General features: G+C 38.1%; 1 protein-coding gene across 3 annotated transcripts in view; it reads right to left on the bottom strand.

Annotated features, from left to right (window-relative positions):
• LOC117425617 (1-phosphatidylinositol 4,5-bisphosphate phosphodiesterase gamma-2-like) overlaps positions 1 to 23,910 on the bottom strand; it is a 53,064-nt gene extending 29,154 nt beyond the window's left edge. Inside the window, exons 1-9 of one of the 3 annotated variants that reach the window (XM_058993665.1) lie at positions 23,818 to 23,910; positions 22,831 to 22,997; positions 21,700 to 21,933; positions 20,485 to 20,629; positions 19,760 to 20,185; positions 18,360 to 18,478; positions 17,132 to 17,311; positions 16,302 to 16,370; positions 7,131 to 7,341 (exon numbers count right to left, since the gene is read on the bottom strand). In XM_058993665.1, the coding sequence (XP_058849648.1) occupies positions 7,131 to 7,341; positions 16,302 to 16,370; positions 17,132 to 17,311; positions 18,360 to 18,478; positions 19,760 to 20,185; positions 20,485 to 20,629; positions 21,700 to 21,933; positions 22,831 to 22,983 (1,537 nt within the window). In that variant the 5' untranslated portion in view covers positions 22,984 to 22,997; positions 23,818 to 23,910. The other 2 variants (XM_034904433.2, XM_034042697.3) reach the window with 2 other exon arrangements.
• Positions 23,911 to 24,110: the final 200 nt, after the last annotated feature.

The following is a 24,110-nucleotide window of genomic DNA, read 5'->3' as shown; positions in this document are numbered from 1 at the left end:
ACTACAACTTTTTGGGACAATTCGCAAATGCCCCTTGTAAAGAAAGCGTTTGTCTCAAATAACCAAGTCAGGTAACAGAAAATAGAAATAGTGATACCGTTAGGAAAAAGTGACCACAACAAGACCGAATTCAGAGTCTATTGAAAAAAGTAAAACAAAAACATCTAAAACTCTGTTTTAAAATTTCAGAAAACCTGAAGGAATGACACAGCTTGCAAAACATAGACTGGGATAAGACAATAAGAAGTGAATCCAAGGAGGGTGGGCCGAATGTATTCAAAAATTCTAAAGAAGCAGTCACTGCACTAATTTAATTGATCAAGCAAAGAGGGAGGGGAAAAAAAAGAAGTAACTTTGTCTGGCACACAAATAAGACGGCAGCATAGCATTGCTAAGAAAATTCTGTATAGGGAAGTGCTTGCTCAAGTTATAGATAGAGGCATGCAAAAAGAGAAAATTATAGAGCCAGTAGTATGATGAAAAAGTTGATGACCTTGACATATATCAACTGTATGTACAGAATAGTATAGAATAAGAATTACCAATCTGATACTCTGAATATGTTAAATAACATTACTACCAAGTTTCACGGCAAATGTAAAAGCAGTTCTCCAGTTATAGACATACAGTGGGACATACAAATGGACATATGTATGAGAACAGACCTCCCCCCCCTCCGCCCTACCCATCCCCAGAACCAATATAACTTATGTTAAACAATGTTAATTTTCCTGACAATTTGATGAGCAGTTTTCCTGACATACACGGGTGTATGATCCAGGAGATGTGTTGGTTGACTGAGCCCCCAGTCCTATTTGTACTTCTGTTTAATTTACACTGAATATTTCTAGAACAGCATGAGGGCTGCCTGTATCAGGTCAGCAGATCATATTTGAAACTCACATAAGAAAGCCACAGCCTTGAGTAGTGTTACTATGGCAACAAGCACTTTTTTCCTGCATGACACAGATGATAAACTTGAATACAGTACAGCTAAAATATGAAGCTAATATCTTTTTCAGTCAGAAACCAAAAAGTCTCACGACAACAATATGGCAGCCATCTTTGGTCAAAGGTCACAGTGAAGGATACTGTTAAATTACTGACCAAGGAGTTTACATAGCACTGAAGACATGCAATCTACAAGGGTTTATGAGACATTAGTACAGTAGCTGAAAAGCAGCATTGGATTTACAAAAACATACATCACAAAATTTTTTAAGTTCAATCGTTATCAAGACCCTCTAAGATAGATGCCGTATTGGATCAACGGCAAAGGTCATCCAACACATCTTCAATGGTGTATTTTATCGCTGCACGCACTGCTGCACATGAAACCAGTCGGGCAAACAAAAAACTTCTGCAGCACTGACCACAAAATGTAGTTGTCTGTAAAGGGTGGAGAGTTATTTTGCCTGATCTGTTTCTAAACCCTGTGTAGCAGACAGTGGGTCTATTCACATAATCTAAAGAGCAGCAGCTACCCCTACCCCTATCTGACTTTGAACAATTTGCATCTTGCTAAGCTTTCCTACGACACTGAGAACTCACACTGTGCAGAAACAGTGTCAGGGCAGTTGTTCTGAAAACCTTGGCTCCCCCCTGGGACAAAAGAAGCACTGTGTGCCCCATGAATATGTAAATATGGCCCCAAGGGAAACAAAGACTCAGCCTGCTGTGCAAATTTATTCTCAGTAATCAGATAGAACAAACTCATGCTCATGCACATAATGGATTTTAATTACCAACACATTTAAAGAATGTCTCAAACAAAGTAACTATATCGAAGTACTTGGTTCAAAAGTAGCATGACAGTATTTTCATCCTTGGCAGGACACACAGCACGACTGAATTGCTGTGACCTGTACATTTTGCAAAACACACTTATCTCAGCTTTTTTTGTTTCCAAAGAATTACTTTACATTCAGACGGTTTTCTCTTCACGTTTCTTATCCCACTCTGTGCTGTGCTTGTAATTCATATAGTTTCATATACTGCGGTCCTGCACTTCATGTTAAATCACATTGAACCAGCCGAAGTAAAACAATATATTCTCCAACATGACGGGATCTGATCAATGTTTTCCATTAACATAGGGACGGTTTAATGAAGGAGAAACAACAGCAAGCGCAAGAACACAATTCTACAACTCTATAAAAACGTATTAAAAAAGTGTATCTTTAATGGTCAAAAGGTTAAAAATATGTGGCAAGGGAATGGAACATTTTTACTGGACAATTCCAGACAAGATACATCGGTGTACAAATGAGAGGACACTATTTCAAAGATGGGAGTGTTTATAAAAACATGTAATCTCCCCTCACAAGTTTAATGGCATTGCTAAAGACCAAATAGATAATACCTGAAACAAAACCACTCGGATAACAAAACCTCAGCTCTTGCCTTGAATAGTGGTATTTTAAACAGTTGCTTTTTCTTGTATTCTAGACTGTGGGGATCATTACTATAAAAACAATCAGATGTTAACATAAATATAGAGGAAATGCATTTCTTTTTATAGGGGTATTCACTTTGGTTAAAACATGTATAACTCTAGCTTACTGAGGGGTTTGTTTTTACTGTAGCTATATCTAATAAACAAACACACCTTTCTGAGGTGTTATACCTATACAGTACCATAAACGTATCAGCCAAAAATAAAATACGCCATGTTGTTTGACAACCTGTGCTAAGGGATGTTTCATCACAATTGGATAAGAGATTCTCTAAATACAGGTAAAAAGTGTGACAAGCTATCCTGATCCTCTTAATAAAATATGTGTGGCAGGGCTGAGTTTTTTGTAAATTACTGTAAATAATTTGAGTCAGTTGCTCTGCCTCAGACCCGCTGCAAGTCGATTTTGTTTACAGGAAATCACCTTTGAGGAATGGACAGCAGCGATTCCTTGACCAGCTGGGGAGCGTATCCTGGCGGATCGTCTCAAGATAAAAGGGGTCAGCAGACACACCTCCAGGCTACGAGCCAAGGACCAGGGCCATCCACGCAACCCGGACAACAAACTTGTCTTTTATAACGAAACTAAAAACCTCCGACCACCATGTGTGGGGTTTTAATTATTATCCGGAGCAAGGATTACTGTAGTTTAGGGATTTTAAATCTCAAAGTACAGAACAGTGTCAGCAAGACCTTCCTTCTAGTAGAAGCAGTGCAATGCCAAAGCACGGCACCCTTTTATTTTATAGATTTGTTTTTCCCCTCGTGTTTTTTTATTTGATTTACCTTTTTGTTTTTTTGTACACTTGGTGTATAGTCACCTGTGATTTATCACATACTTACATCTAATGGCTTCTGTACTGTCATTAACCAAACAGCTGCTTCACCTATTGACTGACATGCTTTCAGTCAGTAACATGCTTTGACCCAGAAGGCACTGCTCAGGTGAAATTACCCAGGAAGAGCAAGTGCAACAGACCTAAGAATAAGGTGTAGAAACTGAGAACATTCTTTAACCTAAACCAACAAAGTACCAGATATAATGTTTTTTTTTATTGAAAATGCATGCTTGCTATGACAGAACTGCAATTACTTTGTTAGCTACAGGTACTTTAATGCATGAAATTGAACTGCATATATTTTTACAATGAGACTGTGGTTCTTGGTGGCCACACAGGCTTCCTTTCCCATCTCAGCGTTCTGAAGGAGCAGTCCGAAAGCATTTCCTCCAGCATGTTCACTTTGCATATATTCATTGTTCGGGAAAGTTATAAATGCAACCATGTCTACTGCTGCGTCCCATGATAACATAAGAAAAGATGAGGTATTGAGTAGCAATCACTTGCTGGATTTGCCTATTATAGTAAGTCAAAAAATATCTTCAGTTTTTTTTTTCTTTTTTGTTGCATATACATAGGCAGAAAGTAAACATTGTTTTTTTTTGTTTTTTTTTAATGAACTCCTGTTGATTTTACAAAACTAGATGAATGTCTCTTAAGCACTCTCAAGGTGTTTGTTTCTCAGTTTCGTATATTAGATTTGGGACAGCTGGTGACTAGTTCACATACAACTTACATACAGTCTAACAAAAAACAAGCTTAGTTATCCACATGGGCCTTGTGCAGTTTGTTTAGTTTCCTAACTTCCCAAGGCTTCTCATTATCTGCCTTGCTATTTTCCTAACTCAGCCCTACAGCTTGCATACAAATTCAAGATGTGTGGTACTTCTGCTTTTAGCACTGTGGCTGAAAATGTTGGTATTTATTTGCATGCAGCATGGCTCAATACTGCAGGTTTCTTCAAGGGTAGGACAGCTGCCAAGCACTGGATCAGCAATAATTAGGTCACACTCATCAAATTATTTGTATTCTGAAATACAACAGTGTGGCAATGTGCTCCGCCCGTGTGCATTTCTGTGTTGTATGTTGCGTGTGTTAATGTTGGTTTATAGAGATTGGTACACGGGATATAAACGGGTCTGTGTTTCACGTGGTATTTAAATTGTATAATTGTATTTAGGCACGGGATTGCACATCACTGCACGTGCATTTAAAGTAAGTAATATGCGCGCACGAGGTTGCACATAATTAATTCACGTGCTGGGATTCAAGTGAATAATTAATTAGTAATTGAATCCCAGCACAACAGTATAAATAGATGCACGTTTCATTCACTCGGGGTTGGGTGTTCGTGAGTGGAGAACGGGAGAGAGAGAGAGAGAGAGAGAGAGAGAGAGAGAGAGAGAGAGAGAGAGAGAGAAGATAAGAGGTTAGAAATAACAATTGCTACAGGGTGCTGGAAGTGCCAGCACAGTACTTGTTTAAACATTTGTCCACTTGTTTTGTGTGTTAGTATGTTTTGTTTGTCCTTTTATTTTGGCGTGAAGTGCTGTGTCCTGTTTTTGTGTTCGCTTATTTTGTTTATTAAATGCTGAGCACAACCAAGTGCTCAGCTTCACCAACCTCACTGTGTCTGTCTGTTTCTTCCATGTCTGACATGTCACCACTCAGCCAGCCTTGTGACAAACAGACAGTGTTGAAAAGTTTTAAGTTGTTGTTGTTGTTGTTGTTTACAACCTGCCGATGTTTTATAACTTGCATGTTTTAGCTGGACCTTGGCCTTTAATGTGCAGAAACAGTCAGACAGACACACAACCTTCATATACCCTCAGACTACGATGAACTCAATTGTTATGCAAAAGAAGGTAACTTACAGTAGTAAATTGGATCACAATACACAGGTAGTGGACAAAAAAAATGGAAACACCTGGGTAAACGAGGGACACCAAGTATATTGAAAGCAAGGGCTTCCACACAGGTGTGGCTCATGCGTTAATTAAGCAAATAACATCCCAGCATGCTTAGGGTCATGTATAAAAATGCTGGACAGGCCTGGTTGCCTATAATTATGGCTAGCATGGCTGCAAGAGGAGACCTCAGTGACTTTGAAAGAGGGGTGATTGTTGGGGCGCGTTTGGCAGGAGCTTCAGTGACCAAGACAGCTCAACTTGCTGATGTTTCACGAGCAACGGTGTCTAAGGTGATGTCGGCATGGAACTCCGAGGGAAAAGACATCATCAGCAAGGCCAACAGTAGGCGGAAGTGCATACTCCAGGATCGTTATATCCTTGCATTAATTCAAAGTGCAAGGCAAGGGCTCCCGAGTGGCGCATCCAGTAAAGGCGCTCCGCGCGGAGTGCAGGATGTGCCCTATAGCCTGGAGATCGCAGGTTCGAATCCAGGCTATGTCACAGCTGACCGTGACCAGGAGTTCCTAGGGGGCGGCGCAGAATTGGCTGAGCGCTGCCCGGGTAGGGAGGGCTTAGGTCGGCAGGGGAATCCACGGCTCACCGCGCATCAGCGACCCCTGTGGCCGATAGGGCGCCTGTGGCTCTGCAGCGGAGCCGCCAGATCTGTGTTGTCCTCCGGCACTATAGGTCTGGTGGCATTGCTGTGGATCTGCAGTGCGAAAAATGACGGCTTGGCAGGAGCACATTTCGGACGACGCGTGTTCCAGCCTCCGTTTCCCGAGTCGGCGGGGGGGGGCTGTGAGCGGTGAGCCAAGGATACAGATAATAATTGGGCATGCTAAATTGGGGTGAAAATCGGGGTAAAATAATTGGCCAGCACAGTCAGGCAAAACAGGCGAGCAACTGCAGATCAACTGACTGCAAATTTCAACCAGGGGCGCGAGCAGCCAGTTTCATCAAAAATGGTCTGCCGAGAACTCCACAGAGCGGGATACCATAGTGGCCCAACGCCCTATTAAGTTACTTTACATTTTTTTGTCCACTACCTGCATGTACACTCTAAAGTGTGATATATGTATGTTATTGAGGCACATCTATACAGAGGTTGTGTGCCTGCATGCCAGGCTTGTTATATTTATCTAGAAAATTAGAAAACAGTTTTGATGTCACTTTCTTAGAACACTCTTAACATACTGATAAGGGGTTGTGGGTAGTCCCCCGATAGGCGAGGAGAGACACGAAAGTGTAGTTGAAAAGCCACACCGACGCTCAGGGTTTATTTACAAACTTAAGAAAACACAGCCGAGAAGTAACATGATAAATGAAACGTCATGTGAATGAATATGAAGTATTGCAGCCGGTCACAAAAAAAACAAACAGTTCAAATACCAAAGAGATGGTACTGAACTAGAACTATCCTACTTCAAAGACGACTTTTCAGCGGCTTAGCTCTTAGGACGGGTTTGTTCTGTAGTTTAAACCGAGCCATCACAACAGTGAACAGTACAGTACAGAACAGTATATAATCTAAAATGAACAATGAAATGTTCGATCTCAATTTGATAAGCGATTTTCCAGATATATGCTAAATAATGTTAATAGCAAGTTCCATAATGATTGGTAAGCAGTCCTCTAGATACACAGTACGTAAAAATGAAAGTGTGACATACTGAAGAGATGGACACGGACGGAGAGTCACCTCCCTATGTCTGAACCTGCTATTTCCAATAATATAAAACAATTAATAGTAATACAAAGTTCCATAACACTTGGATAAGCAGATTTCCAGATATATGGAAAAATGAAGACAGGTGAACATACGTACGTACAGTACACCCACCTCCCAGCGGGGGATGTGCTGCCAACAAGAAACCTAAACAGCAGGCTTTAGGGGAATGAAAAACACACAAAAACAAGTTCTCTTACAGACTCCTTCGTATTTGTCTGCTGTCCTGGTCCAAGCAACCTGCCTGGTCTCCATGATTATTTGGACGGTCAGTCTTTCTATTTTCTGCCTGTAGACAGTCATCACAATCCCCATTTCCAGGTCCCTCTTGATGTGGCTCTTCTCATGCTCCGTCAGCTTGGCTACATCGGAGAGCCGTGCACTGCTTGTTGAGTATGCCATTGTGCTAACCTATAAGAAAGAGGACAAAATGATCAACTAAACCTGCTTACCCACAAATGAATGACAAGTTATTATATTAACAAGTTAAATATCTGGAAATGTGTTTCGTGAACAAAAACAAAACATCCCCTGGGACATAATTTAAGAAGAACGGTATATTAAGGTTTGTAAAAGTATAATAGATCTGAAAAAGTGTGTGTGTGTGTGTGTGTGTGTGTGTGTGTGTGTGTGTGTGTGTGTGTGTGTGTGTGTGTGTGTATTGTTGATATGGTCTAAACACTGTGGAAGTGAAACGGATCATTTTTATTTAACAGCTGGTAATGGACAGAGAGAATCAAAAGATACAGCTGCAGTATGTACCAGCCTTGAAAGTTTACCATAGTAAAAGCATAGCATAGTTGAAAACGCATGGGCAAACTGCAAGATTACTGTTCAAATTTACTTTGGGAAACTTTTATAAGGACAACTGTTTTAAATCATCATAACAGTGACAGATCTAAATACTGTTGCCTTTGAACCCCATAGTAATCCTTGTCTGCGTGTCCCTGGGGATCGGATCTAAATACTGTTGCCTTTGAACCCCATAGTAACCCTTGTCTGCGTGTCCCTGGGGATCGGATCTAAACACTGTTACCTTTTAACCCCATAGTAATCCTTGTCTGCGTGTCCCTGGGGATGATTTACTGACCTTGTTAACAACACTAAACACAGAGATCCATAAAATATCAGGTTTCTACATGTTAAGGCAGTGGTGTTGAAATCTGCCACTGTTAAGATAATTGAAAATGTATAATTAATATAGCCAGAGCTTAAATTGACTGCAGTTTACAGAATAATTCCATAAATCTTCCCAGTCGTGCAATTGCATTTGCTACACAAGTCTCAAATACAGTCTTGAAATACACACACATTATAGTAAACATGCATTTTCATTGTAAAGTATGACATCTGATACTACAGCTACGGCCAAAAGTTTTGCACCACCCTATAGAATTAACATATTTTGCTTCATAAAGTCAAATTTAGCCAAGTGTGCAAATAACACATTGAGCTGCAGTGTGAAGACATTGTGTCATGACTTCCTGTATCAACTAGCTGACTTGAGTAACTTGAATAAAGAAGCAATGTGCTTCCTCCAAGCCTAAAAAACAACAACTCTGCATTAATTGTTGGTTTGCCTGCTCAGAACACTGTAATGCGTTGGACTGGAAGTAGAAACAGCAAATACTAAGTAACATGAGAAAAAGGAAGTATTATTTTGTGAAACAAACTGATACTGTTGGGAACTTTAAAATGTTGTAACCAGGTTTGTATCATAATTGGATAAGCAGTTGTCTAGATATGTGTACAGAAAAGCTATTTGTTCAGAAACGTTATGCAGCAGTGTAGGTATCACCAAAATATAGTACCAAAGTACCAGCCTTGACATAAACATTATAATCTGGTAGGCTACTGTACCTGGTTTATTTTGGTATGCTCTGGTGATTTTAACATCAACATTAACTTTCCATTTATATTCATTAGGCATGTACTAAATACTGAAACTGCATCATAAAATGGTCCTGTCATATCATCTGTGTTCTTAATTGTTACGGGTGTGGCCTGTTTTCAAGTCAAAATGCCATGCACGGTGCAACACTGTATTAAGTTTCTGTACCAAAAAACACAGGTGATTTTCTTCTCCTGATGAAAATGCTTTAAAATCGTTACCTAATGAAAACCTAACTACGGGTTCAGGTTTGGAACTATATATTCTCTTAGTACTGTTTTTCAAATACATTGTTAGTGCCTCGTTTGTTCCTCACAACAGCTAGCTAGCTGAATCTGTCCTTCCTGTGAAATGTGTATGCTACACTGAGTGCTATATTTTCAGTGCTAAATCGTGTTATGCATGTAATTATACATGTAATTAAAAACAAACTTTACTACTGTATAGCCCTACGTAAATCAGTAAATCAAACAAAATGAAACAGTTAACTGCTCTAAAGAACAGACAGAATTACGCGTTTTTTATATTCACCAGTACATAACGTTAATAACCTGCAAGCCACTACGCCGTCCATAATACATCTATATAGAAAACTAACACCGCATTTCAATATCATTCTAGTTACACGTATTATTAGACTAACTAAACCTACACATATATACATTAAAAGCTTCAAACTTACCCTTGTAGACAAAGACAGTATCCACAGGACACTATTTCATGACCAGAAATAAATAAGTAAATGAAAAAGGTGACACTTAAATCTAACTGGCCAGTTCCTCAATTCCAAATGTATGAGGAAGTTAGACAATAAAGAATGTCTGTATAAAAGATCCGGAAGTTGAGATAGCATCTATGCAAAGTTTTTCTACAATGCAGTAAAAGAATAATCCAAAAAAAGAGCATATTTAAAATGAACCTACATTTTGTAACGCTGAACGAATATGCACAAGAAAAAATATATATATTTTAAAACTGTTGAGCCCAAACCACGCAAAATGAATTAGACCTTGGTCGACGCTTTTGCAGTCTCTCTCGCCCCCAGTGATCGAAACTGAAACTTTTTGCTGGAACAGTGCGTGCACCTGCTATTGTATTACTGTATTGAACACTTTCCACAGATCATACACACCGCAGTGTTTGTTTTTGATGGCACTTGTGTTTTTGTGATTCTAAAACAAATGGAAATAAACGTCAAAATGTGTTTGCAATCTTTCCCATAAGATTGATGCTTTATTTGTGATTTATTTGTGTTTACGCAACTGACAAATGTTATTGATACAACAAATTAAATGCAGAAAGAACGGGTGTGGGGTTTTATTTCCCATTTTTCTCACTCTTCAACCTGGTTACCTGCTCTTTTAAAATAAATAAATAAATAAGCAAACCATCTCACAAGTAAAATGGAACTCCAGAATATTCTCATTTTTCCTAGGAAGGCATTACAGCTGAAGTTAACAGGCAACAACCCCCCATTCCTAACCAGACCACTTGCTCACTAGAGTCCCTGAAGAGATAGATGTTTCCTCTTAAAAGGCGTTAGTTGTAAGTGGATTAAATTTAGGGTACCACTGGGACAGACAGACTGCTTTTAAAAAAAAAAAAAAAAAAAAAGAGCAGTTTTTACATTTAGGGATAACAAGATATTTAGTTATAAAGTAGCCCAAGTTAGGTTATCAGACCACAAACTCTTCATCCACCAGATGTACAGCTTTCCTAGAAAAGGTAGAACTTGCCATTATACTTGTGAGATAGCTTGCTCATGAATATCATTCTAAAGGATATGCTTATCTATTATGAGATGCCATGGTATTTAGTAAGTAAGGATCTTTTAATTTCTGGTGGCTTGTAGTTTACTCAATAAATTACTTATGACTACTGTACTTTGCCAAAGTAATTGTCAAATTCTAAACTATCACAAAATATTCAATAGACGTTCTGATAATAATAATGTGTCTGGGGTTTCTGGGTCCAAACACAAATATCAATCTTGGGAGTAACTTGGTTCTAGAAGAGCTTGCTTAGCTGGTAACCTGATATGTGCTACAAGCTGCTAGGGCAATGCACGGGAGGGTGAGTGGAGTGGGAAAAATAAACACACTAAATAAACAAAGCCACAAGGACATGGGCACTGCAGAAAAAAGTGTCAGATAGCTTGTTGCTTACAGTATATGAAGTAGTAATTTTCCTGGACTTTCATATTTATGAAATGGAGGGTGTGTAAAAAGGACATTACTATTGTATTTGACTTTTAAAGTATTCATAAACAAGTTTATAAAATCTATTTAATTACACAAAATCTCTGTTTGGTGAAAACACCAGAATGATTCATATAGATAGCTGCCTCCATCTAGAGCACTAAAATAGGCCGCTATGTGTCCTACAGCACAGGAAGTGGTTAGAAGTGTTTTACTTTCTATTTTGTGAATTAAAGTTCTCTTACTGAATCAAAGAAAATAGAGAGCGAGTACATCAAAATCACATCCCTGCAGGGAAGAACAGAATATTCCCATGACTGACTTATTTTCCTGGGAAACTTTTTAGCCTTATCTATCACTGCTTGCAAGATCACAGATTAATGATTATTACAGGCGATTTCAGGAGCACTATGGACAGGAAATCCTAAGAAAACTGATGAGACACTGGTCTGTTGTGACAGGGTCTTTCCTTCTCATCTTGACAAAGGGATATAGACTTTGTACGTGTTGGATACCATACCAGTGCTCTGTTTTACTTCAAAACTGACTTCCCCATTTGACAACAGAAGCCAGTGCTTGACTGAAAGATAGACCACTTGTAACTCTAGTCTGTTTATGTGCCAGCAATTTTATATCTGAACCATACCCCAGCCAAGGCTTAGCATTGGGAGCAAACACTGTTACATACATTGCTTATCACATAGTATAACTATAAACACCCCAACCAGGCATGTTGCAAAATGCAATAGCCTTAAACTAAGCTTTTGTCATGTCACACACCAAGGTATTTAAAGAATTCTGTAATACAAATACAAGAGTCATCTAAGTTAAGGTAGTAAATGTAATCTCAGAAACACCACCAAGTCTGTTAATCTTGAACCACTTCAGCAAATGACTAAAAACAAGTAAATTATTGACTGCGAGCACTGTATCAATATTGATTGCTCTTGTATATCCTCTTCCACAACTGAAGGCTCAGAATACTGTTGAGACTCAATTGTTGCTTTTGCAATAATGTTATCTGTTGTGACTTGAAATCTCATCCCCTGCTGGTACATCCCAGTGGACTTCCCCACAAAAACCACCAGAACATTATTATTATTATTATAATAATAATAATAATAATAATAATAATAATAATAATAATAATTTATTATTATTATTATTATTATTATTATTATTATTATTACACTGCTCTTAGTTGCCATCATCACCCTAAAATGTTAAACAAAGTAGGAGGACAAGGTTTTTGTGATTTGCATACTGTTTGTAAGCAGGGTATACTATATTCCATTTCCCCTTCACCAGAGTGCAGATCATAGTACTGTAGCTGTTTACCTCACCTGTTTAATTTGTAAAGATGCCAGAGGGATGACTGGAACTTGCAGTACTGTGGCTGCACTCTTTACCCTTATAGTGGTGCGATTACTGGAATTGCAAAACAGAAACATGCCTCCAGTAACTTGCTTGGCTTCAGCACACATCTCTGCTGTGATTCCCGTTCAACACCGACATCACTCTGGCCCTGGTTTATGTGCTGCACAAAGTATTGGCTAGGGTTACCTTTGTTAAGACCTTTTCAAGATTTTAAAGACTTTAATCGAGTCCCCCTAATACTTCTTTGTTCAAGGTCAGATAGATTCAGGGTAAAGGTAAAGGCTGTATGCATTTACAGTAAATGCATTTTGAGGCAGCAGACACAAAAACATGAGAAGTCCGTATAAGCACCTCCTCATGAGGGCTGCTTAATCATTCATTTCAGATCACAAGCATAGGAGTATCTTTGTTAATTTACAAAATATTATTTTTTGCAGAAAGAGGTTATTTCTAAAATAAATAAATAAATACATAAATAAAACATTTAGACAAACAGATCATAGACAAGGTTTTCTTGTAATTTTTTAGCACTACATTTCCATTTACTTTCTCATTTCTCATGGTTTACATGCAGTGCCCCTGTCTCATGCTATTTTGATAATGATATTCAAATGAGGGACAGGAAACTGTATATGAATAAGTTTAAACCAGCAATGATAAGCATGCATATTTTCATAAGACAACACTAAGCTAAACTAACTATTAACCAGGAAAGTAGAAAAATGTGCTAGGCATATATCAACCTACTTGCATGCCACTTGCTATATTTCTGGGTCTTTTTCTTTCCTTTGCAGATTGTGTACTGAAGTATAGTGTGTATTATGGAACTTCGTGATATTTTGTTCATTTTTGTGAAGTTGTCTGTATGTGAGGTGAGAAAGTCATTTCATTGTAAAAATGAACATTAACCACACGTTCTGAATATTAATATACTACCTTCTCATAAATAACGCATGATAACTATCAGGATAAACTTGTTTTTCAAGCTGCCTGGTCATACACTGCATTTTTTTTTTTTTTTGAGGATTATGAAGTGCAGTCAGAAACAATAATTCCACGGTATTACTGATAAAATCAAGATATATTTAATGTGACATACAGACAGGCAAGGTACAGGGAAAGTCCAAGATTATTTCTTTCTCAGTCTTAATCTTTTTTTTGGTTGAATAATCTGAAGCTAAAAAACTTGCCTCAGTAACTTCCTGATTCTTTTAAATATTTTAGAAACCTGATTGTTAAAACAAAAATAAAGGTTTGCCGAGTTTTAAAAATGTTATTTTGCAGCAGCAATTCTGAAATTAGGTTCAAGAAAGGATCTCTGAATGTCCCTTCCACAACACTTAAAATATTGTAGAATAATCCACATCCTAGATTACTTACAAAAGGTAAACATGTATCAAAACGAACAATGGCTATGCTTACAATGAAAATAGTGGTAGAACGCAATGGTAGTAGCACTATACCAGAAAATAAAACAAAACAAAATAAAATTACGTCAGCCTATTTGTGATAGGGTAGGTGTGGGTGTTTCGCTGACAGATGGACAGAGATAGAGGTTGACATTGAAACACCGCTCAGGATTGATTTAGCACAAAGAAAACCCTGTGACGCTTCCAACGTTGTTAAGTCATGGAAGAATATCCAACAAGTATACAGGAAACCAAAACAAAACAGGGAAACAAAAACACTTTACAAAAGCAGCTAAAAATAAAAGGCTGCCATGTAGTGTCGATGCACTGCTCCTACTAAACAAGGAAGTCCCGCTGACATCACACTCCTCACTATTCTTTACAGGATTTTAAAATCCCAGAACATATGCCTGCCCTGTGTGAGTAATTGAAAAGCCCTGAACCCAGTTTCACACGCGGTGGTCAGAGGAGTATAAGGGAGTTACTCTTAATCATGCTACATTAATTTTTTTTATTGACTTTTAACAAGTAGCTTTCTAATATATTAAATATTTCCTTTTTAAGGGTTAGTTAATATAACTTGAATATTATTATTATATTTAGGGTTGCTGTTTTTATGCCCCCCCCCCCCCCCCAAAATTTTTCTTCCCCTATAAGAATTCTATTGATCCCTGCTAGCCATTTAGTACTACTTCGACTTCGGCATCTTTACTTTGCAGGATCTGAGGGGTTTCTGTTCATCACTTAAAAATAACTTTGTCTATTTTCCCCCGGAAAGACAACAACAATCCTACTGGTGGATACTTGACATTGCAAGGGGTGGGGCCGGGGGCTGTGTGTGTTACTCCAATTTTGATTGGATGTGTTATTAATCATGTTGTGTCAATCATGGCAGAGATTTCATGTTTAAAAAAATTACAATAAAATAAAATAAAATAAATCACAGCGTTCTGCTAAAACCGCCCACAAATAGACAACCTGCTTAGCATCTTTTTCTCCTGCAAAACATAATTAAAAATGCCCAGTTAGCAGCACTGCAGCTGATATCCGACGGGCCAGACAGAAGGCTCTCGCGGGCCGCCAACTGAAGAATGCTGGCATAGGCACATGCACAGGCCCTCAGCCCTGACTAGCTATTCTTTACTACATGGTTTCAAATCAAACATCAAAGTGCCGTGGGGGCCTTTTTTTCGTAAATTAAGGAGGAATTAAGCAAATATTTTAGATGCCACGCATTACAGAACTAGCACAATGAAATACAACGTGCACTACTTTAGTGTTTACAACTACTTTGTAAGATTTAAGAGTAATATTACTAATATTATTTACTTTATCAAGGTCACATGGGTTTAACTAATTTCCTTTTTAACTACTATGTTTAAATTGACACTTTAGCTTACTTTCCACTCTCAGCCGATGCAAACAGAGGCAGTGTTGCTGGAAACTTCTTAAAACTAAATTTGTCTGGTGAAATATTTAGGAATCCTAACTCCAAAGCATTCTTTTGATTTAAAAATATTTAATTTTGGGGCTCCCGAGTGGCGCATCCAGTAAAGGCGCTCGTCGCAGGATGTGCCCTATAGCCTGGAGATCGCAGGTTCGAGTCCAGGCTATGTCACAGCTGACCGTGACCGAGAGTTCCTAGGGGGCGGCGCACAATTGGCTGAGCGCTGCCCAGGTAGGGAGGGCTTAGGTCGGCAGGGGAATCCACGGCTCACCGCGCATCAGCGACCCCTGTGGCCGATAGGGCGCCTGTGGCTCTGCAGCGGAGCCGCCAGATCTGTGTTGTCCTCCGGCACTATAGGTCTGGTGGCATTGCTGTGGATCTGCAGTGCGAAAAATGACGGCTTGTAAGGAGCACGTTTCGGAGGACGCGTGTTCCAGCCTCCGTTTCCCGAGTCGGCGGGGGGGTTGCGAGCGGTGAGCCGGGATAACAGATACTAATTGGGCATGCTAAACTGGGGTGAAAACCGGGGTAAAATAATTGGCGACGACTAAATTTAAAAAAAAAAGAAAAAAAAAGAAAAAAAAAAATATTTAATTTTAAAAAAATCAACAGGATTTGATGCTGTCAGCTCAGTGAGACTAAACCTCACTCACACACACTACCCCGTTTAGATTGTATGTTTATAAATAAATGTATAAACTGATTTAAGAAACTTTCCAAATGTCCAAATTCTAGAAAAATATAGTACGATGATGGTATGATGACTTCAAAATAAAAAATAAATTAAAAAAACTAAAAAAAAAAATGTTCCTTTGAGGGTCACAAAAAACATTGCAAACATAGCCAATGAGGCCATTTTGAACAGGGGGCAGATATTTCTCACACTATTTGTTCTGGTTGTGGTGTCCTGTGAAGACAGTAGAATTGGAACACCCCACTCTGCCGTATTCACAGTTTACCCCACAGGATTCGTTTCCTGGAAGCTTTATTTATTTGTCAGCCTCCTCTTCCTCCTCCACTGGCTCCCAGAGCCCTTCACTCTGACGGACCTTCCCTGTCATTTCCATCAATGCTTGTGCCTCTGGATCAGCATTTAAAATGCTCTTCTTTGTCTTGGACTGCAAAAGACAAACAGACACAAATACAGCCACACCAATATTTATGAGATTACAAAACCATAAACCTCTGTAAATCATGGAATTACAGAGTAGTGTTGCCCCCCAAGTCAATAAGATAGCCTTGCCTACATGGTCTGCAATACACTACCCAGTATGTGCAAAACAGTGACGCAAATGTATATTCTTCACTCACTTGGTGTAGACATTTCTGCTACAAATATTCTTTGAGTACTGCTGCCATCTAGTGGTAGAAACACTAAAAAAAACATTTCACTGTATTTGTATCTGTAGAGGTAACGTATATAAGAACATTACAAATGAGGGAAGGTAATTTGGATCCTACATTTCAGTGGCCGGCATGTAACACTTTTGTACATTTGTCGACATTAAATTGTATTTACCATGTTCATGCCCACTACTGTAAGCGGTCTAAATCGTTTTGTATTTCTTGGGTGGCTGAGAGTATTGCTTAGATAAGAAATAGGCTCAAGCATGGAGCCCTGCGGCACCCCACTGAGCACATGGCCCCCGCTAGAGGTCTCCTCTCTAACGAGTACTCTCTGCTTCCTATGTTTAAAATAATTATGTATCCACAAGCAGTACTTCCTTGTATTCTCACTGATTTCAGCTTTAGGGTTAATCTTGTGTGTGGCACTTTGTCAAGGGCTTTTTGGAACATGTCTGCTAATAATTTGTCAAGCCCTGAGAATGATAAACTGCACTGAAAAAAATGTGTCACAGAAAGGCAGATCTAAACTTACAGGTGTGTCTTCTGGTGGTTCCCCCAGGGCCCACACCTCCATGGCATCAATGCTGAAGTCTTCCTTGGCAGAGAGTTGAGGGCTATTGTAGGTTGTACACCGGGACTTGGCCTTGCTGTGTCCTTTCCCAAAATTACTGTCCACCCAAAGACCAAAGTAATTGTGCTGTCCACCCATTCCCTAAACAACACAAAAAGTGGTATTTCATTGATTAAATATATTCGTTATTTACATAAGGTCAAAGGTAAATTCAACCAGTCCTCTTTAAAATCCCCACTCAGAACCATCACTTATTTTAGGAATCCAACCACACTGGTAACTTGGTTTTTCAATAAAGTGCAATGAAAAAAAAATGTAAAGTTCATCCAACAGTCCCTTAGCACAGGTGTAAAATGCTGCTAACAATCATTTCCCATACAATCGTTTAGGAATTTTCTACACCACGTCATTGTATTTTACCCAGTCAAGTTTGTTGTGACATTACAGGAATTATTGGTAAGGATATGTTTTACCATGGCTTTCTGTAGGTTTACCTCTCTTCTGATTCATTACCTCAGTCTCTAGATTGTGTTTTAATTATTAAAATGGTTCTTGTGGAAAGAATATATATAGTCAATTAAATATACAGAAAGTAAGTTTTCTCAGATGCATTATAGCTTGCTGCTCTGGATGCATCTGTATTAAAGTAAAATAAACAGATAGATGCATTAATAAATAAATAAATACATAAATAAACAGATTAAAAAAAACAGCATGCCTGCCAGATTATGTAGATTTCCTGGAAGAAAGGTAGAAGTTCTAAATAACAGGGGTATGCAGTTGCTCATATTTTCAGAGGAATTAATTAAACAGAATAAAACTTGTTAATTACTCAGCACAAAACAAAACATCCCTTCATTGCCCCTGTTTACACAAGTACCAACCAATAACATCTGACACATTGATCAAAGGTTATATATTAAACCACACAAACTAAAACCACTCCTTTCATCTGTCTTACCCTCTAGTCCTTCCGATAAAAAATTATTCACATTTTACTTTTCCTTAGAAACATATTCGCAACATATTTTCATTGTCAATTTGCTTCCAAGCAGCTTTTAAATTATTCAAAGTTACATACAAATAATTACTACAATTTGGATATCAAATAAAGGATTACACATGCATGTATAAAAAGGAATTGTTGAAACAGACATGAAAACGACAGAGTATAGAAGATGGAGCTTACCAATCCATTAGGCATGGTCTGCTGACCATGGTTTAGGTACATGTAGTGGTCATTGTATCCAGTACACATGTAAACAGAGAGATAAGGCTTGACAGAAAATAAAAAGCATCTGTTGCTCCCTAAGAAAAGATACAATAAAATTAGAAGTTAACAAAACAACTACAAGAAGGTTGAGGCCAAGTCAGACAACTTGCTATGGATATATATATAAATATATATTATCCTTGTACGTCCCCTCATTCTTTTCAGTTTTGCGTGCTCTACTTTTCCAGATATTCAATCAAATGCAGATTTTAGAACATATACCATATTAGGGATGGGAATTTTAAATGTTATACAAAACAATTAAACAAAGCATTCATATTGTACTTTCATCACAAACACACGCATTGCACAATAACACAAAGCAAATTCAATATCTACTTGCTGAAGCGGCTTTTATTTTAGCCAACAAGGTGTTCACTTGTGGCAGCAATGCACTAGCAAAAGTCACAGGGCAGTGACGTCAGCTCCCTAGCAACAGGCCTCCTATATTGGGAAGGGATTCTTTCAATGAGCGGTTTTGTGCATTTGAGAAAGGAGAGTAAAACTCATTAAATTGATAGGAGACTTAAGTTGATGAGAAGCAATTACCCTCCGCAGGATGAATTAAAACGGGAAAATGAGAAAAAGCGGGTTGCGTAGAGGGTTTGCATTGGACCCTGATGCCCCTGATAAAACAAGGGAGTGGTTGTACAGTATTTGTTAGCCTGTTTGTTTTTCTATGGGTCTCTCGCTGTATCGTGGCCCTCGATATATATAGTGGATTTATATTGGACCCCAACACCCACGATATATCGAGTAGGTGATGCATTTACATAACTTGATGTTATTTAAAGTGTTAAAGTGTAGATTAGTAAACATATTTTGCTCAAATATAGTCATTTTGTTAGGGACCAGTTTATTTGTATCACCTTTTGGAGTTTATTCAATTGTGTTGATTGTAGGTCCCTTTGTGTTATTTGCCAAACTGGTACTTGTATAAAACATATTCACAGTACATGCCAGCAGCTGAAGAGATAGCTTTAAGAGGTAACTTCTAACAACATTTTCCATGAATCCTACCTACTTCCAAGGTACTATACCAGATTTTAAAAAGTTATTGGCTTTCTTTCCAGACCTTGATGAAAAAAAAAAGTCTGTTTTACTTCCCAAGCCACTGGGTTCAACAGAAATCCATGAACACATATAATGCTACTCTAAAATATCTGCACATTTTCATAAACTACCTACTTAAATACACCTTGCTGAAATATTATCCATTAGTTCTGACATACATTCAGTTCAGTGGCAAACTATGCTTTCAGCCATATAGCCTGTGTGGAACAGGAACATGTAAAGCTGAAACTGAAGCATCCTACCTTGGAACTGGGGCTTGGTTTCCCAGCTGTGAGATGCAAACCCACCAAAGATGTGTCCTTGTGAGTCTCGGATGACCAGGATGGTGGGGCCTTTGTGAACAACCTGTCCGCACAGGCGTGAGAAGCTCTCCCCATGAAGGCGGGTGGAGAAGAGGAGCCGCCACTGGTGCTGAACGTCCACGGGCAGTTGGGAGTTCAGGTACATGACGGAAGGCAGGTCTAGGATACTCAGGAACTTCGACCAATGGACATCCCTGCACTCAGGCAACAGGTTCCCTACCCCGCCTTCAGAAAGCTGGATGCACAGCCCTTGACTGACCACCAAGCTGAGGAAAGTGGACACGCTGGAGACTCGAAACACCCAGTCCTCAATGGAACCAAGGTCACAATCTGCCTCCAGAAGTTTTCCTGCTGGTAGCGCTTCACCTATGGGAGTTAATTACATCATGGTTTTCAGAAATAAACATTTTCCCAAAAACAACTGGAATCAAATTCTACACCCATGTTTTTCTTTTTCTTTTTTCAAATATGTTTCACTATATATAGAGGCTCAAAACACCAAAGCAAACTACCTGTTAAGCTCTGGGGAGAAGTCTGAATACACACGCACGCAGACACACACACACTCAACAAAAAACAAAAAAAAACAAGAATATGTTAAAACAAGCACTTCAGAAACTACAAATCAAAGTTTTGTTTATTTCTATAATTAAGAAAATCACTACCTGCTGGTCGAAGTTCGCATGTTAACTGGGTTGCCAGGAGTTTAATCCCTTCTGTGCTGTCCCGGGTCTGATCCAAACTCCAGCCTTTTAGTAGCTTTCTGTGTTTCAGAACTTGAAGTACGGAGGATATCAGATCCTCTGTGAACTAGACACAGGAAAACAAAATCTTATTGGGGCCAAATCTGAAATATTATTGAAATACACCTAGAAGTAGATATTTACAGTACAAACAAAAAAATACATGAAAAAAAAAAACTATTCTGTATTATTAATAATCTGATAAGACTTTCATTACAACTCTGTAAAAGATTCACTGCAATTGACTGAGCAGATATATTACAAAAAATAAAGAGCCAATCTGCTTGTTCCAGTCTGTACAGAACAGTACTAAACAGCAGGCCTGCTGCTGTAGGTTTCTCCTCCAATAGTAACTCTCATGGTAATATATATTAGTAACCTAATACATATTACTATGATTTTATAGGACAGATTGTCCGATATGATTTTTTTACTTTTTAGTTTTTTCTGGAGAACCATATATATTTTTTAAAAATCATTGTCTAAAATAATTTGCTTTACAAATAGGTAGTAATGCATACAAGATAAGATTTGCTAGAATTATTTTGTAAGCTAGATGTACTTTAATCACCCCTTCATCTAATTCTATATTGAGCTGCTGCAAGCAGGTTGATGTAATGGTCAAACAAGGTGTTGGAGTGACCCCACGTCCGCATTGAAAGTGTTATTGGCATTAAAATAATTCCTGTTCTGTCATAATGTTCATGCAAATTGATCTTGGTCGCAGCACTAATTCCACTAGAGTTACCACCATACAGTACAACCATTACACTTCAGAACCTACTTGTGTCCACAGCACACCAAATGTGTTATTTTTCAGAAAAAAAATGGCTTATATTGAATCAACTAAACAAAGTTGAAACCAGCTGTCCCTACATTAACTACTTTAATCTAAAATAAGTTTTTATTTTATTGATAAGTTACCATTTATATAAACTTATAAAGGCTTCAAGATTCTCTGTTTCAGCACTAGTTGTAACACAAACAGAATGCACTCTTGCAATCCTAGGAGTCCGATAACACATGCACAACATTATAACAGAGATGAATGATATTAGGAGGTATACAAAATGGGTACAGTTTATATTAACTGTGGTTTCCGGTCCTGAAATTTGTTTGAAATACTTCATATTGTACCTCTGTGACTTGTCTTCCCTTCACAGTTCCTATCTGAGATCCAGATATCATGGACAAGATCAGAGCTCCCTTCTCCTCTGCAATTCCACGCAGAACGTCCGACAGAAAAACGATTAGCTGCTCTTTGCTGACACTGTCACTAGGAGGCACTGCCTTCCCCGTGGGATCCACACTTTTCATACCATTGTACAGCCGAACAGTCATCGAATCAGGAAGTGTGCCTTCAACATAGACCTGCAGATCAAAAGCAATGCATATTGTCACCAGTTATTAGTTTCTGTTCATTTTACAAACCTTCAAAAATTGCAGAAAAATTAACATTTGATCTGCAAACAGGTTGTGTTGTAGGCTGCTAGCTCCTGTACACTTCCCTCGTGCACATTAACATTTACATGTGTGGATCAAATACATAACCTGCTGTTACATTTATCTTTATATTTAAAACATTTGCTTTCTATGATAAAATCCTTATGGGACAGAAATCCTCAGGGACAGAATCCTTAGCTATATTCATTCTTTATTATTTAGTGAAATAGTTGTTTCACTGCACTGGCTTCCAAACCCTTCTTTAAAATCTTACTCTTGATATATAATGCTTAGATTCTGTCCCCATATAAAACGCTTTAAGGTCAGCTATCACAGGCCTTTTGTGCCTAGCAAAGGTCAAATTGAAAAAGGGAGAAGGTGTGTTTACTTATAATGCCCCCAGATTGTGGAACTCATCACCCTTTTCTTTCAGAAATGCTGCCGTGCCGTCAATATTTTTCAAGTCAAGACTTACTTTTATGGTTTAGAAATTGTGTTTTATCTATCATTATTATTCATTTATTGTTTACTTCAGTTGATTTATTTAGATTTTTTATTGTTGTCAATATTTACATCATTAGAAATATTTACTGTTATTTTATCATTTTTTACATTACATTATCATTCTTGACGCTACATACTTCTGTTGTAACCGACACGTATAGCACTTTGAGATGTAGTATGAAAGGCAGCATATAAATAAAATAAATTAAAATGGGACTCAACCAAACCACTCAATTAACCCTGTGTCCAATATAGGCAACCCAAGGAAACACGCTCAAAATGTTGAAATCTTAAAAGTGTCTAACTCCTTGGAGTCCTTGCCTTTAGCATCTCCAGAGTCACTGACTTTGCTTTCTTCGTCGCTCCAGCCTCTGTACCCAACAGCTTGTTAAATATCCCATCAATAACAGCCTGCTCCTTGGGAAGAAACCGGGACAGGCACTTCTGGAGGGAAGTACTCTCTGCATTCCCCATTCTCTAAGACAGGGCTGGAAACAGAAAAGAAAAAAGTACAGATTTACATTCAGCTAATATTTTTTGTAAGATATAATTTTTGATGTACATAGTGGTGCTTAAAAGTAATTACACTTTTATGTAAAAAAAATAAATAATAATAATATAATAAAATAAAAAATATCCAAATCCTATTATTAGGAAACCTATGTTCTGTATATGAAAAGTATTTTTATTTTCAATTATGCTAATAACTACTGTGGATATCACCTGAATTGTAAACAATAAAATGTATCAAAAAATGAAGTTTAAAAAGTAGTTTTTTTTACATGTAAACTTCACATATTTCATAATTTCTAAAATCAGATGTTTTACACAATAATACTTATGTGTTGGGGAGAATGTCCATACATTGTACAATGACTAGCCTTACAAAACCTGGAAACCTGGCATGTAACATTGTAGCAATCCAAAACAATTAGAAATAGGGAGCTTTTGTTCACAGACACACAAAGGATCCGCAGTAGCATTAATACAACGTGGCAGTGAAAGGGTTAATTATTGTAGACAGGTTACAAGAATGGTTAAATCCTAAAACATCACGTAACCAAAGCCTACCGACCAGTACTGCGTACTCCATCTGCAAAAAATGTTATTTTTAAATACAGAATGTGTTTTCTCTGTGAGAAATGAAAACTCTAGAGCTTTTTTTTTTTTTTTTTTTTTTTTTTTTTTTTTTTTGCTGGCCCAGCCACTCAGTTAAAAAACAACTGACAAAACACTTCAAGATACGAGCAACAAGAAGTACTGTATATGTTAAAAAAAAAAAAAAGAAAAAAGAAAATATGGTCCCACCTGACTGAGTGTTAAAATATTTTCATCACGTCCCACTGTACTGTTGTTGTACTAGCACAAAGACGTCATTGTAAAGGCCCGCCCTGGATTACCCGGAAGTACTGAGTAATCGCTATTAAGTGGCTCTTGCAATCCAATGAGATGCTACTTCACACAGCGGGCAACTGATTGCATTGGTTGACGCTGCTGAGCTTGCTGCTCAGCAGCGTAGGAGCTGTGGTGTGTAGAGTTCTGATAAAAACATAATATTGATTTAAAAAAGATTAAAATAAATAGCATGTTTTTTTTGCTTT

This window comes from Acipenser ruthenus, chromosome 20 (assembly GCF_902713425.1).
Source record: "Acipenser ruthenus chromosome 20, fAciRut3.2 maternal haplotype, whole genome shotgun sequence".
NCBI lineage: Eukaryota > Metazoa > Chordata > Actinopteri > Acipenseriformes > Acipenseridae > Acipenser > Acipenser ruthenus.
Note: the sequence above shows the minus strand (reverse complement) of the source record. Positions and strands in the feature narration are given on the sequence as shown.